Here is a 17059-nt window from a genome sequence, read left to right as displayed (position 1 = left end):
ACTGTGGTCTTTTAGAACTTTTTTCGTTCCGAACTTAAATAACTACATTCCATTCAAACATCAATTCCTATAGCTACACATCAAAAGTATGCAAAAAATAGAGTTAAAAAAATGAACTATTGGCAGTTACAAGAATAAAAATGTCGAACAGGGGCAATAGTATAAATATTATAGTATATGCAAAATTTTACTATACTTCTTTTCTTTTATATACCACCTCTTAATGTGAGCATTTGTCCAATAATTTTTTTCAAATGATTAAATAATTTTTCTTTTAAAAATCAATTAGGTGTACGATGTTCAGATCAATTAATTATTGATTCATTAATGTAAGGATATTTCTATGTATTTTATTTATCAGTGGGCTTATTTCCATGTGAGCATGTATCTATGTGAGCTTTTTTCCGTGTGAACATATTTCTAAGTGAGCATTTTTCCATGTGAGCTTTTTTCTGTGTGGGCATATTTCTGTGTGGCCTTTTTTCCTGTGAGCATTTGTACCTGTGAGCATTATTCCTGTTAGCTTTTTTCCTAGAACCGAAAATATTTTATCACTAAACTGATTCAGTTTTCAGAAAGTATGCCAAATTAAAACAAATACCCTTATGGAAATTGTAAATAGGGTATGGTTGTGCAAGTTGTATCACCGCGAAAGGCGTGCCTTTTAAATATTAAGCGTTATATGAAGCCAACTGCTTTTCTTCCTGTTTGTCTCTCTAATATTCGTGACGAAAACGTGAAGAGAATATGATTCAGTGCTTAAAATGCAAAGGATAGGTACACGACTTATATGCTGGTGTTGACAAGAAAATGAAAAAAAAAAAATCTTTGTGATCATTGCTGTAATTTATTGCATTAATAACTTAATTAAAAAGAGGATAGTTTTATTAAGATTGCCCAATTTTAAACATATTACGACTTAGGTGGTAGGACTTAAAATACTGGTTATTTAAGTCATATTCTGTTCATATTCTTAAATTTTATTAATTTTATTCAAGAGAATAGACTATATGTAATTTTACTGTAATATAATAAATGTCAGCAGTGACAACATAAGATATTATTACCGCACATATTTTTTTATTTTTTTATAGATCCTATGATTTATACCTACCTTTTGTTAGGGGATATGACTTATGCCACCTTACCCTAAATATGTAAAAGCAGCAACCATTGCATTTAGATGCCAAAATTGGTATGCAATGATCACATTAACAAGTAACAAAAAAATGCTAATAATTTTTTTTAATAGGTTGCCAAAGTTGTCAAAGATACAAAAATGTTTTCATCTGTTCACTTTTTCTACAACCAAGCAAGAATGAAAAGACAGTAGACATAAGTTCTGTTTATAACACAAGGTCCCGTATGAAAACTTCCAAAAGGTTTCAAGCTGAAAAATTTCATGAAAACCCCACATTTAAGAATTTTACCATACCTCCAACAATGAACCATCACTTCAGTACGATCAGGACAAGAAAGAAGAGAGAAATGTCTGATGCTCAAGATCCCACAGTTTCAACACCAGTCACTATAACAGAACAGATTCTAGATATTCATGAGTGTAATTATAAGCATTGCGAAAGTTTATGCAAAATTATTTATGTACAAATACCAATTCATTTATCACAATGCATGGGTAATTACTGCTTTTGCATGAAGAAGAGAGAACTTTATCCTCTAGGCATTAAGGAATTATTGAAAAAACACAAACTTTTCAATGCTATCCAACAACCATATGAATAATGTAGATTTTCAGCAGAAATTCTTGGCTGGAAATATTTGGCAAGATACAATCGGATTAATTTATGTTTAAACATTTAAAAGCTATTAAAAATTCAGAATAAGTGTATGAAGTACAGAATAAAGTGCTTATAACTAAAATGAAACTTTAAATACATACATAATTACTAGCATCAGTTTTTACATTCTCGTCAGGAAAATGGAAATTTATAAATAAAATGTAATTTTCCAAACAGCAATATCTTTTAGCATTATATCTTAAATGATATCCTTAAATGGCCTTTATTATCTTGGGTTAATGAAGAAGTAACAAATGCCATCACATGCGATGTGATAAAACAAAAACTTTAAGTATAATGTAATGATCTTAGTAACCATAATCTCATCCAGTTCAATGGCATCACATTTTTCCTTTGAAAGATCTTTCATTAACATTTTCAACTTGTTTTACTAAGTTTTATACCAATTTATCAGATTTAACCAATATTTAAAAGGCTATTCAATAGTAATCAAGTAACTTAGTTTATAATTAGCAGAAATTATTTTTTAATTAACTGTTATTTTTTTAACTATATTACTCAGTTGAAAAAGACTGGAATATCATCTGATTTAAACTGAAAAATAGCATTTTCAAGTTCTGATTGAAAAATGTGTAATTTTTCCCTATCCTCAATAATGTAATTTTTCCCTATCCCCAATAATGTAATTTTTCCCTATCCCCAATAATGTAATTTTTCCCTATCGCCTTTTACAAATATCTAACATCAGCTGAAAACATAAAGTAAGTTAACATTCTTGAATTTCTACCAGAAAGAATAATATGCTTTTTTTGGGAGGGGGCATATACTAGGCTACAATAAATACTACTCTAAATCTCCTCTACATGGATTTTCATAAAATGTCAACTACATTTAAACTTACAATTTCAACAAACTAATACATGATGTAATATTAATTTATTCATAAAAAATAATCTAATTATATATATATTTATACAGAATTCAATACATATAAACCATAGTTTCTATAAAAATTTACATAATATTTCTAAGAACTCAGATGGTTTCTCACTATGTACCCAATGTCCAGCACCTGGAATGACAGCAAATTCTGCTTTTGCAAATAAAATTCTTATCTGAGGATAATCTTCAGATCTGAAAATAGAAAATGACAACTGCACATCATGGAAAAGCTAAAAGAATTTGGTTATTCACACTAAATTCGCATGAATTAAATAAGTGTATTACACAAGGTGATCCAAAAGTAAAGGCTTAAAAAAACTGTATTTCAGTGAATTAACAATGTATGATAATGCAATTAGCAAGAAATGCATAAACTTTCTGAGTTTTCATAAAAAAATTTTATAACTAAAAAATTTTCAGTTATAGGTTACATCTGTTATATGGCATTACATCTTGAACATATCTCTATTTCTGAATTATTGTTGTCATTAGCTATTCATATTTAAATCTATTTTTACGAAAATAGGTTATTATGCCCAAGGTCGGATTTAGACTTGATGAGGCCCTAAGCTACTTCAGATATGGGGCTCTTTCTAAGTCTATTACACTAGATTTTAATATTATATTTATAGTATAGTTTAATTTTTTTGGGGGGGGGCCCAAAGTCTGTTATACTATATTTTAATATTATATTTTAATTTTTGGTGGGCCCTAAGCGATATCTCGTGTAGCTTATACGTAAATCCTGCACTGATTATGCCTGTCAGAAAGCTCCTATAAGAGAAGCTGAAAGGTGCTTCAATAAAAATGAAGTAGAATCTGTATATAAGAAATAAACAGTTTGGTTTGAGATGGAACACAATAGTTGATTTACCGATTCCAAGTTAATTCATAATGTCCACCAGCAGCCGAATGGTAAAAGGCGCTAAATATTGGTAATTCTTTCCGAGGTTCGAGACTTGATGAATAGTTTGCAGCATGAGCATTTTCATGGATTTACCCATGTGTACGAGGATGCAGAGCCGAATTTAGACTTGATTGAGTCCTAAGCTATTAGAGATATGGGGCGCCTTATAAGTCTGCTATACTATATTTTAATACTATATTTCAATTTTTTGGGGGCCCTAAGCTATAGCTTATGTAGCTTATACGTAAATCCTGCACTGCGTGGATGTGAGCCACTTGTCTTTTAAAAGTCCTCCACGGAGCACTCCTCTCTTTCTATGTTGTGCTTAATCATTACTTTATAGTGATTAAGCACTAAGGGAGCAAGTAATAAAATTTAAAAAAAAAGTAATTTTATAAATTTTACATACCGCATGCAATCTAAAAATAAGACATTTACAAGAAATTCGTAAGACAAAGATTTAATGCTAATTCAGACATGAAAAAGCCATTTTCTCCTAACTTGGAAATGTGACATTCATCCAAGATAGATCATTATAATATATATGAGGGTAGTTCAAATGAAAAGGGAACAGTAGCCACAAAGTGAAAAGACATTATTTATTTTCAAATGTAATCATTAAAATTACACACGCACTTGTCCCGCTGTGGTACCAAGCGATGAATACCTCGTTCGTAGAAAGAGTCTGGCTGAGAGTGAAACCAGTTCTGTAGCTTTAGTCCATGACTTTGCTGTTCGAGTGAAAACGCCGACCAAGCAATATTGTTTCTTAGCGGACCAGAGATGTGAAAAGTTGGGGCTATATGGTGGGTGTTTCAAAATACTCCATTGAAACCGCGTATGTTCAGTGGCGAGTGGCGAGTGGCTGTATGTGGCTGTGCATTGTCGTAGAGCAAAAGCAATTCAGAGATCATGTTTGGTCGCTTGGCTTTGATTGCTGCATGCAAATGTTCCACGGTACAGCAGTACTAAGTAGCATTGACTGTTTCACTTGGGGGCATGAACTTAATGAGAACTGATACTTCCGTATCGAAAAAAACGTCAGCATGATTTTGCCCTTAATCTGCATAATCCTACACTTCTTTGGCGGTGGAGAGCTGGTATGTTTCCACTGTTGGTTTTATCATTTGCTTGCTGGTTGGTAGTGATAGCATCACGATATCGGAGAAGATGCTGCAAAGGCAGTCCCATGCAAATCTCACCTCTGTTATTGTGTATCGTCTGTTTGCACAGATGATCTAATGAACTTGATTCACCAAAGCATCCGTTATGACGAGGTGACTTTGACCAAGTTGTGGATCATCTTCCAAAGATTCTCGTGCGTCATAAAAATGATTGTGCGAGTCCTGCACACGAGTCAGTGAGTTAACCATATGTTGAAGAGTAAAGGGAGCAATGTTCCCTTTGAATGAATTATAAAGTATATATTAAAAATTCTTCACTTGAACAGCAAGAATGCATGAATGCATTTAAGAAAAACTGCTGAGCAGGTCAGAAATTTCCCTAAGGAGGTCTGATTTAAAATTTATGGTATTCAAGCAGAGGTAATGTCACATAAAGACTCGAAACGGATTAGAGATGTGGACCCGAAGTCTGCAAAAGCAGAAGTGGAAAAGAGAATTAAATGATCAGAGTGTTGACAGGATAAGTGCATTTTTTCAATGGAAAAGGACTGTGTTTTTGATTAAAGATAATTGGATAGAGAGAAGTAATAAGAGGGCGTTAACGATCATTCGAAGAGTCTTGTTTCGAAGAATCTGTAACTGATGAAGTCTGGATTTAGTAGCTTGGCACCAAATAGAAGATGCGTAGAGGACAGCGGGCTGGAGGACAAACTTGTACAATATAACCCCATTTTTGATGGAGAGCTTGATGTGGTGTTCAAGAAGAGGGAACAAACTGCAAATAGATTAATTAAATTTTTCATGAACTTCCTTGAAATAATTTTTTAAGGTAAGCTTACTCTCGAGATTAACTCCAGGATAGGCAGCGTTTTTAGTCCATTCTATTGGTTCATCAAAGAGGAGGAGGACATCAAAAGTCTAATGGAATTTCCTTTTCAGAAGATAATTGCGGCAGATTTTTTTTAGTGTTGACAGCAATGCGCTTTTGGTATATTAATCTTCGAGAGTAAGAAGGTATCTTTGAAAGAAAATTCTAACGTATCTGAAGTTGGCTGCTTCAGTCAAGATGGCTGTACCATCCGTAAAAAGCGCGAGCTGAATCCTAGGATCGCGAGGGATGTCAAAAGTATAGAGATTGAAAAGGATGGGCCTAAGCACACTTGCCTGTGGAACATTGGCTTGAATGCGGCGACCAGAAGAGAAGGTACTCCCCATTCGTATCTTGAAGCTTCAGTTGGTGAGAAAGGAGGCTGTGAGGTGGATGACAAAATCCGGGAGATTAAGCTCGATAAATTTATAAAAGAGTTACTGGTGCCAGACCTGGTCAGATGGCTTTGTGATGTCAAAGAAGAAGGCCCCAGTGTAGATCTTGGCATTCATGCCCACGGTGATGGTGTTGATTACTCTAAGGAGTTGATGAGTGGTACTGTGCTTTGTCCAAAGACCGAACTACTCTAGTGGAAGAAAATTAAGGCTATTGTACTTGTTGATAGGATGCTCAGGGTAACACTTTCCGTAATCTTGGAGAGAGCACTCAGAAGACTGATAGGCCTGTAGTTCTGTGGAAAGAGAAGATTCTACTAGGCTTGGGAAGAGTAATCATGGTGGCAGATTTTCACTGGTGAGGAAAGTGATGTAGCTGAAAATAGGAGTTGATGATCTTAGTAAATTAGGTGACAATATAAGGGAAAATTCTTCAGAGCAACATTACAGATACCGTCAGGACCAGTGAGTTTATTAATGATGTTCTGAGCTTTGAAAGGAGATGTAATAGGAGGGAGAGTGTTGGGACCTAGTTGCTGAAGGAAGGAAGTGACAGTGTGATTTACCATATTGATCGTACTATTGTTATAGGAAGACGGATTATTTTAAAAGAAAGTTTCCAGATCATCAGCAAGGCAGCTGGCGGTAACCTGATCAGAGAAGTCGATATCATTGGAACTATGAAGAGGTGGGATGGGAGTGTACTTCTTCGTAAGTTTTCTATTGAGTTTATAGAGTGAGTTATCCTGCCCCAAGGGATGTAAGAAAGCTCTCTCATTCTTCCTGCCTGTGGGTCTGAAGCCTTTCTTTGACATGGTTCCACAAGATGTTATATGCTCTTTTTGCAGGCCGGTTAGAAGGTCTATTGCTATCTCTTTCTAGTACAATTCTTTTCTTGGATGAGGATCTTGTTGTCCTTGGGAATACGTTTAGGAAGCCTGTTTAGCTACTACTGGACTATTGTAGCTACTACTGGAATCTTTGATGGAAGAGATGACGTCGATGTTGAATTTACTCACAGCAGTTGGTAACAGAAGAGAGTTGGGGCATAGGAGAGAGTAGCAACAGTAGAGAGGGTGTCATAAGTGAAGCAGATTAGGTTATGGTTGGAAGACAGAAGACTATGAGCAGCTATGTAATTCGGATATAAAATATTATTTAGAATGAAGAAATCGATAACGCTGAAATTGTGAGAACTAACGAGCAATGATGGAGTAGCCATTGGTCTGAATGGAGTTGAACAAGAGCTTGCGTCAACCATTAGAGAGGATATTCTTCCAGTAACTATGCTTGGCATTCCAATTCCCACCAGCAATAGTGCAGGGGATTAGAGTGAAAATAGAATTAAGTTCCACCGGATTACGTGTGCTATTTGGTGGGATATAGATATTGGTGACAGTAATATTTCTGTTGTCAAGAGTGATAATGATGGTAATGTTTTCAAACGAAGAGGTATGGGATAACTGTCTTTTCAGATATGTAAGGGAGCCATCACCTCTTTCGATCTGTCTGTCTCTACGGTAAGCTTGGTACTTGAGTAGTAGAACACTAGAAGAAGGCTATATATATTATAGTGTGATTCTTGAACTAAGCAGAGGTCGGAATCAAGATCCTTATGTAGCTTATTAATTCGTTTTTCTTATCCAAGACACCATTAGCATTCCAAGAAAAATTATTAGGATTTTGGCAGAATTTCTTTGAGGGGAATCTAAGATCTAATCTAAGAGTTTCTAATATCTGCGCCATAATGGAAAACCTTTTGATCTGGTCATTGGCAGCATTGGTTTTTGCATACCGATTGTGATTATATTCCAGACTGTAAGAAAATTAGTAAGACGCCTTGAGTTGTTGCATACCGATTGTGACTATGTTTCAGATTTAAGAAAATTAGTAAAGTCCAAATTAGAAAAATGTTGTCCTTGACTTAAGCTGCAGGAGCACTATTGATGCACTATTGACTCCTCAAAAGAGGAGTGGGAGAACTTTGGATAAAAGAGCTGGAAAATCGTTAGGAACAGAAAGAGCTTGATGACTGGCGGAGGTCCGAGGATTAGAAGTAGGTATAGGAACAGGTATGAAAGACTCAGTAGAAGGAATATTTCTTGGGTTTCGAAGACATCCGGAAAAGCTGGCAAGATACGGCCGGAGTACAGAGCACATTGAAGTTGTTCAGTACAGAGAAAATGCACAATCCTTAGTAAAGTGGTTTCGCCCACATCGGACCATTCCAAACTACGATGGAAATCCAGGCACCTGTAGCATAGTGCAGGCCCAGGTCGTCTTATCAAAGATTCAACATTTCACACTAAAGTATCCGAGAATAGGAAGGTCGTAGATTTGCTACAGTCTTGGGTAAGTAGATGAAAGGCAGGGGTTTCCGTTCCCATCGGTTCATTAATTGAGTCATATGAGTAGGGTAATATCCGAGATTGTCTAGTCTTCGATAATTTCATTGTGTTTTTTGTTGGTGGAAAGGCCTCTGATAATAACTTTGAGAAATTTATCTTCTGAGAGCTGGAAAGCGTGTGCTTTGTTGGTAAGAAGACCTCTGATAATAACTTTGAGAAACTTATCCTCTGGGAGCTGTAAAGTATGTGCTTGAATATTACTTTCCGCAATTAATTTTTGGAGGAGGAGATGCACCGAGGCATCCTGATGAAAGATTTTAAGCCTATTTCCCAATACTTATCCAATAAACTTTTTATCAGTGATTTCGAAAGGTTTATGAAGAAATCGATCGGTATTAAGGATGCTATTTACATATATAGCAGGATTATACTGCTTCGTAGATGCAGAACTAAGAGCAGAGACAGCACTGGGAACTAGTGTTGGATTGGCAGAAGTGGACACCTGCTGGGTATGTAAAAGCTTTATTATCGTAGATCTTAGAAGATGGACTTGGACTGGTGGTATCATTGTCCTAGATATCAATGTGCATAATATCTTAAGTAGATAGTTTATTAAATTTATTAGTGGCGGCAATAACCGAAGTGGCATCTTTATTTGGCATTTTGCTGGATCTTTTTGCAGGAATGAAATCGACAGTAAGAGACTGTGGGGAATCGTTCCCTTTTCCCAACAGATAACAACACTTGCCTGAATTTGATTTCTTTCGAAATCGCGAAGTGCATTCTGGGATAAGAGAAAACTCTGTTTGGACAATGATATGTAGACCAGCATGTAATCTAGTTACTGTAATAACAATAGTAATAGTTAACAATTAAAAACTATGTACTTCACGCAACCGATCTGATATAAAAATATGTGGAACTTTAAACAACCGCTAGTTCCACAACTGATGACCTTGTGACAATTATAGCAGCAATGTCCTGCTCAAGATTGTCTACTCGAGGATTATTTATCATCATGTTCTCAACGAGTTTTTTTATTTACATAGTGAAAGTTTAGCGGTATTCTTGTACAGCACCATACTATTTTTACTTCCGTTTCATATGTAAGTTCAAAGCGAAACTGCCACTTACTATTTACAACATAGCAACATACCAAGACAGTTACTAAGAGAATTGCTTGCTATTACGTCCTTCGCTTCCTACAAAATGGATGAGAAATTTCTTTTTTTTAATCCCTGCGTACTGTAAATAATGTTCGCAATTGAATTTTCATTACGCGTCTAACTGAGCTATGGCGCTGAGTTTTAAGTAATTATTTCTCTTGCATTATTTTTATTTTATGCATATCATTTATTTTTCCAATAACACTATTACGCCAATTTTGCTTTTTTACTTGTGACATTTTCTTACCACCAGTCAAATTCTGAGTATTATATGTATGATATTTATGTAAACTGTTATTTTACTTTAACATTTTATTTTTTTGTCATTTTTCCATTACCGAAATTTTCTGTGTTACACGTTGTGAGTCAATTCCGCTACCATGCCCCTCTCGCAAGACAGTACATCCAAACAAATTTCACGCGTGGCGGTAAAACCACCAGCGTTTGAGATGAATAATCCGACGCTATGGTTTATCTAGCTGGAATCACAGCTTGCTGTCGCTGATATTAAGGAGGATCTCACAAAATATAATTACGTAGTAGCGGCAATCGACTTTGAAGCGCTTAACTCTGTGTCCGTTATAATACTCAGTCCCCTTAGATACAAATGAATATAATAGCCTCAAAAACGCTTCATTGGAATCCATTCTGAGAGTGAATGAGTGAATGAAATTAAAAAATTACTTAGGGACTTGATATCGGCGACCAACGCCCCTCTGAACTCTTTACATATATGCATGCGCTAGCTGGTGACAACGTGGGAGATCCCTTATTAAAGACACCTTGGCTTAATAGACTCCCAACTAATACAAAAACAACTTTGGCAGTTCTCCAAAATTTTTCAGATCTCTCAGCTGTGGCAGATAAAATATATTAATTATCCATGCCTTCTATTCTAAATAATGTTAGCACATCAGATCCCAGTGGTACTTCATTGGAACAAAAAATAGTCGACTTGATCAAACAGGTTAATGACCTAAAGTCATCAGTTAAAAATATCATAATCATTTTCGGAATCGCAGAAGGAAACCTTGCAGACGCATTCCTTCACGAAATAACTCACAGCGAAGTAATAAGGATTACTATTTCTATCATAGCAGATTCGAAGACAAAGCAAGAAAATGTAATCCTCCTTGCACGTATAAATAGACGGAAAACTAGAACGCTGTTTGCCCGCTGACCAAGTTAACGATCGCCTTATTAACCGCATCTTCTTAGCGGACCCCAAATCCAAGTTGCTCTTTATACTAGTGCCGACATTTCAGTCCATAGACGAAACGCGCCTAACCATAGCCTCCTAGATATACAAAGCCATCGGACTGGTCTGTGATGTCACGAGCACTAGGTCGTAGAATACGAAATGGCGGAACTTCCGATAGCGATAATTTCTCCGTGCATATGAGTATCAATTTGCGTAAAATAATGAACTCTCAGAATAATCCAGAAACTATATTTTCGCAATAAAAAAGTTATGTTACTATTAGTTATGTTTTCGCAATAAAAAAGTTATGTTTCTCCGTGCATATGAGTATCAATTTGCGTAAAATAATGAACTCTCAGAATAATCCAGAAACTATATTTTCGCAATAAAAAAGTTATGTTACTATCGGAATGTATTTGAAAATTGTTTTTAATTGTTTAGACTGATATTACTTAAAATGAAAATATACTTCTTTAATAATTAAGAATACTTTTATGATACCTACAAATTTAATATTATGAGAAAGCAAAAGTTCTGAAAAATTTTTATCACCTCAATAAAATTATTTTGCTAATTATTTCAAATAGTTAAATTATGAAATTTTAATTCTTACTGCTTTCAGACTAGATCCTTAATAGGAAACACAGTTACTACTATCACACTTTTAATGCTGCTGATCACATTCTTTCCTGATCCTGATCACATGAATCAGACAAAGCTTCTATAGAAAATTAAACAGGCTTCATATTTTTATTTTCTGTCTATAAAAAAATAAATAAAGAGAAAAACTTTAAGAAAGAGAAATATTGTCTTTAAACTCGCATAGATTTTCAAAAGCAATGAAACTTTAGAATAAATACTAATTTAAGGTCAAATAAATATTATTAACTTTCAAATTAAAATGAGTAACTTCTAATAAATTTATCATATTCACATTACAATACAGGAGCAATAAATAAAACTCATTAAAGATGCATTAAAATTTTATATGTAATAAGACTTGATACTTAGTCCAGCAAAACTTCATTATTTTAAATATCAAATTTGGTTTCATGAAATTATTAGTAGAAACTGAATTTTCAAATCATTCAATTAAAAATCAGTTCTGAAAACCAAAACTCCTCGATATCTTAAAAACTTCTGATATATTGTTTTTTATCTCATCTGTAGATACAATATCAGACTTTTTATCATATTCCTTAAAAATCAGAGTTTAAAATTTCAGCAAGGAAAAATTATATTTATTAGTCTTAAATATACTCTCAACTATGTGAAAATTATAACATATATATATATATATAAGATATTATTAAATTCGATGGCTAAGTTAAGACATGATTGGTGGATAGACTTTTTGATTTTCAAGTAGAGGATCATAAGGTAATTTTCCATACATTAAATAAGATTGCAGGAATTTTGCTACAGAATGAGGTGTATTATTATATTCTTCAGTAACTTGAGGTAACGATTTTGTCCATGCGATATTACCCTGATAAGAATTTAATTTACTCTTTAGTCTAGTTATACTTGTTTGATTAACTTGTTCAACTTTACCACTAGTTTGAGGTCTGTTAGCAGTAGTTAATAATTGTTTTACATTATGATTTCTTAAAAAACGCTTAAACTTTGAAGAAGCAGCATTTCTATCACTTAAAATTTTCTTTGGTACTTGAATTTGAAAAATTTGTCTTAAACAATTTATGTAACTACCTGTAGTTACACTTTTAGAAGCAAAAGTCCATATATAACAAGTAGCATGATCAATAATTAAGTGAATATACATTTTAGTAGGATTATAATATTAGTTTAAATCACCAACAGTATCAATAGATAATTAAAAAGGTTCACTAACAGATAATAAGGTAAGGTTTGCATTAAACCAAATCTCTTTTGTTTACTTTTCTTATTAAACTGACATACTTTGCAATGTTTACAATAAATTCTAATATATCGGACAATTCCTGACCAATAATATTGACAAGATAAGAAATTCACCATTGAGGACACACCAATATGACCACAATTAATATGAGCTTTTTCAAGTAATTTAATACGAAGAGAGATTGCTATTATGATTTTGTATAATCCTTGCTTTTTAATAGTTAACACATCATTAATTTTCTTATACTTAGGATTACATACATTATCTAAATTTGGATGCTCTTTATTTCTTCTAATAATAATAAATTAACTTGCAAACTCAAATGTTAACAAATAGGATTTCTAGTTAATATATCAGCTTCAATATTAGTAGAACCTTTTTTATATTTCATATCAAAATCATGCATAGATAATTTTAAAGACCATCTAAGGATGTAGGATGTTTAATGTTCTTAAGCCAAACTAAAGCAGCATGATCAGTAAAGTAATTACCCAGTAAATAATAATAAAATTTATCTATAGCATCTATAATGGCTAAACATTCTAATTCAGTAATTGCATAATTTTGCTCACAAGACCTTAATTTTCTAGAATGAAAAGCAATTTGGATGTAGGTTACCATCTGGGTGCTGTTTTAAAACTGCATCAACAGCTTCTTTAGATACATCTAACAAACACATAACAAGTGTAGCAAACACATAACTACATATGCAAGATATAATAAAATATGATGGCTATGTTAAGAAATAATTGGTGACCTTAAAATTGACTATTCTAAATTTTATGTTCTCCCCTTAAGTTATCTGTTCTCCCAAATTCAAGACCTTTCCAAATTATTCAATTATATTTCCAAATCTCAGGTTTATGTATCCATACTTCTAACTACGGTATTAAAATATCACACATATAATAATATATACATAATATCTACTAAGTTTTCTCATCATACAAACCTCTAAAGTATCACATATCTATAATAATATACATACACAAAGATTACTTAAAGGTAACATCCAAGAATACAGTTTATATTATAAATGAAAAAATATTTTGATGGGAAAAACATGAGTATAAATCTAAATTAATTGCTGGTATGTAACGGACAACTATTGCTGTTACCTATATAAAGTATTTAAAATAATACAATAGAACAAATGAAGTCTTTGAAATTATTTATTTACATAATATATTTAAATACAATTCCATACATTTTTAATGTTTTAATAGAGAAACAAAAAATTAAATTACAAATATACTTACTATAGCATTTTTAGATAGTAATTAAAATTAAATTACAAATATTCTTACTAATGCATGTTTAGATAATAATTAAAATTAAAAAGTGAAATACACTAAAATTATTTTCAAAGCCAAAAGATTATATTGGTACATTCCTAATATATTCTTAGTTATTTATACTCACACAGCAACTGTTTTTAGTTTTCTTTTATCTGAATATTTAGTAATGCTGTCATTTTTGTATATATAATAATTGTTTAAAAGAGTACTTGTACATGAGTATATAAGCAATTGCATAATTTTAAGTGATAAATAGTTTTTACAGGAAATGATTTTAATTTCCTTATATATAAGAATTTCTAATGTCATAGCAGATATTAAATTACATTGGTTAGATACTTGCAGAAACTCTTTTCATATTCAGGGCTTATGAGCTTCTGTACAACAATAAAATTATGCAGTACTATTACATTAATAACATCAGCAGACGGGTAGTTTAATCCACCTCTATCACAATTGTGAATGTGTTTGAAATTGGGAGGAATTATTAGAGGTTTTTCAATAACTAAATTACCACAGTTATCCACATTTTAGCATATTCATAATTGAGTGGCAACAATATCCAGTCCAATTAATGGCAATTTATCAGCCATAGTTTCAAGATCAGTATCTGTGACATTAATATGCTTGAAGACTTTTTACTTTTCTAACATAGTTCCTTTACATTCTTTTTCAACTTTTTTCTGTAATTTTAAAATACAAAATTTAAAAACTAAAATTCAACTTTATAGATTTATTACTCATATCTACAAAACAATTATTAAAATCTATTTGATCCCTTTTTGGGCAACTTTTTGAGTTTTTTAAGAATTAATTGATTTAAAAATTTAATTAAAGTTTTACACTAAACAATATTATTTATTCCCATTTTTGTTTTATAAGGGTAAGAATTTACTTAAATTTCATTCATTTAACATGCAATCTTTTTCTTTGACTAAAAAATAAAATTTTCATTGAAATATTTAAAAGTTTTCTTTGGTTCAAAATTACATATTACATACAAGATTTTAGCCTTTTGAGAGATTGCATTTTAGCCAAGGTTTTTGAGTTTCGCCAATGAAGCCAAAATGGCAAACCTGTAGGTACCTTACTGTTTTGCATCTCATTTTTAGACAGGAATCTAACAAGAGTGCTGGAAGTTCTTAATTATTTTTTGTGTGTTCTAAATAAGTTTTTTCAACTTTCTTTTATGAATTCAATCGCATCTTAATTCATTGGATTATCTGTTTAAAGGTAAACATTTTGATTTAAAATTTTTCACTGAAATATTTTGTTTTTTCACTTTTGTTTTCAATTCGTTTAAAAGGGTAGAATTCTCTTTATTTAAGATTATTCTAATTATTCTAATTAGAGTTCTCTTTATTTAAGATTATTCTAATTATTCTAATTAGAATTTACTTTGTTTTTTCCTTACTTTAGGGAAGGGCAAGAATTTTTGAGCAAACTATTATAATTAAAATATATTGAAATGGTTCATCAACTAGTAGAAGAGAGATTTCAGTTAATTTCAATGTTTCTCCCCACCCCCCGATGAAGTGGCACTGGGTTTGATTGACTTCCTCTTCTGTTTTTTTGTTCATTTTTCTTTAAATTTCATTAATTTTTGAAATGGGGTTTTGCTGTTTGAAATGTTTTGGTTTTAACATTTTAAAATTCTTTGTTGCATTTATATGTATAATTATTTGAAATTTATTAATTATGAATTTCAATTTCTGGTCTTTGTGAAATATTAGTTCTAAATTTATTACTTTATGTCTTTAATTATATATACATATGTAATAAAAAAAGAGTAAAAGATGTAGCAATGTTGATGGCGTAGCACAAGATAGCTTATAAGGTAGATTCACATTGAAGAGGAAGAATTCTTATTGCGTAGAATGCTTAAAATGTTGAATCCATAATGACTAGGAAACTTGGCAGACAAGTAAAATTAAACATTCATTTTTTATTTCAATTGAATTTTGTGGCCATAATTTACTTGCCTATTCAAGAATATTTACATTTTTGATACTGTTGAGAGAAGAAGAGAGCACAGCGAAATAGCATCAATACAGGAAGCAAGGCAGAAGCTAAGTGCACAATTATCCAATATGGAGGTTCACCAAGAGAAGGTTTTGGCTGAGTGCAGTTATCCAATACGAGGCTCAGCAAGAGAAGGTTTTGGTTTAGGTTAGAAAGGTTTTAGTTCTCAAAATTTTGAGATCAAATTCCAAATTAGCTGTCTTCAGCATTATGCAAGCCATATAACATAGATTAATTTAGAAGCTGCACAGTCTAGAAAAGTTATTACTACTTTCAGAATACACAGAGACCCAAATTAAAAATTGGGAATTAAGAGGCTATTACTAAATTAAATTATAAAACTGATTTACATATTCTGATTTACATATTTTCATCTTACTTATATACATATATATATATATATATATATATATACATACATTAATACATTATTTAAATGTTTCATAAATTTATTTCATTAATTTAAACTAAAAAGTTTTCTTAATTGAATGAAAGAAAATGAATCTTACTTTACATAAGGAGAATCTTCACCACATATAAACAAAGTATCTTCTAAATAATGCCCCAAAACTGAAGGAAATCTCATTAGTTCAGAATAACAGTTGGATAAAACCTCAAGATTTGCTCTCCATTTCAGGACTTTGTTTTCTTCATGCAGATTTGTAAGAAGAAACTGACGAATTCCAATTTCCTGCAAACAGATACCTATGATAACTATTAAATAATTTCCTGTAAACTTAGAAAATATCACAATAAAGATATTTATGCATACTGTAATAAAAGAAATATTAATGTCTGATCATAAATGAATCTACTTTAATGTTCTGAATAGAATTTAATATATTTTATACTATTTAATACACAAATAATTTAATAAATACTAAAAATGCAATTTAGAATTTAATTTAATTTGAAAAGTTATGATACAGAAATAGTTTTACTACAGAGAACACAAAGTTCATAAAAACAGACATTGAAAAAAAACTGCTTTATTATAATATAAACAGAAAAAAACTATGTCTTAATTTGAAATAAATGCCTCATGATGTATATTATTTCAGTTTGCTACTCATATTTTTTCACAGCCACTGCTTGAACTCACAATCTGCTTGTTAAAAGATTCCATTTTTAATATGCAGTAGCAAA

General features: G+C 32.0%; 1 protein-coding gene across 1 annotated transcript in view; it reads right to left on the bottom strand.

The window, feature by feature from the left end:
* Positions 1–1247: 1247 nt before the first annotated feature.
* Positions 1248–17059, bottom strand: part of LOC118203110 (sn-1-specific diacylglycerol lipase ABHD11-like) — a 37047-nt gene continuing 21235 nt past the window's right edge. Inside the window, exons 5-7 of the mRNA XM_035375356.2 lie at positions 16423–16604; positions 2779–2894; positions 1248–1528 (exon numbers count right to left, since the gene is read on the bottom strand). Coding sequence (XP_035231247.1) covers positions 1500–1528; positions 2779–2894; positions 16423–16604 — 327 coding nt within the window. The 3' untranslated portion in view covers positions 1248–1499. The remainder of the gene's footprint in view (positions 1529–2778; positions 2895–16422; positions 16605–17059) is intronic.

Source organism: Stegodyphus dumicola, chromosome 3 (assembly GCF_044657685.1).
Source record: "Stegodyphus dumicola isolate Sdum_Otavi_A_Nest chromosome 3, ASM4465768v1".
Lineage (NCBI taxonomy): Eukaryota > Metazoa > Arthropoda > Arachnida > Araneae > Eresidae > Stegodyphus > Stegodyphus dumicola.
This window is presented reverse-complemented; position numbering and strand designations above follow the sequence as displayed.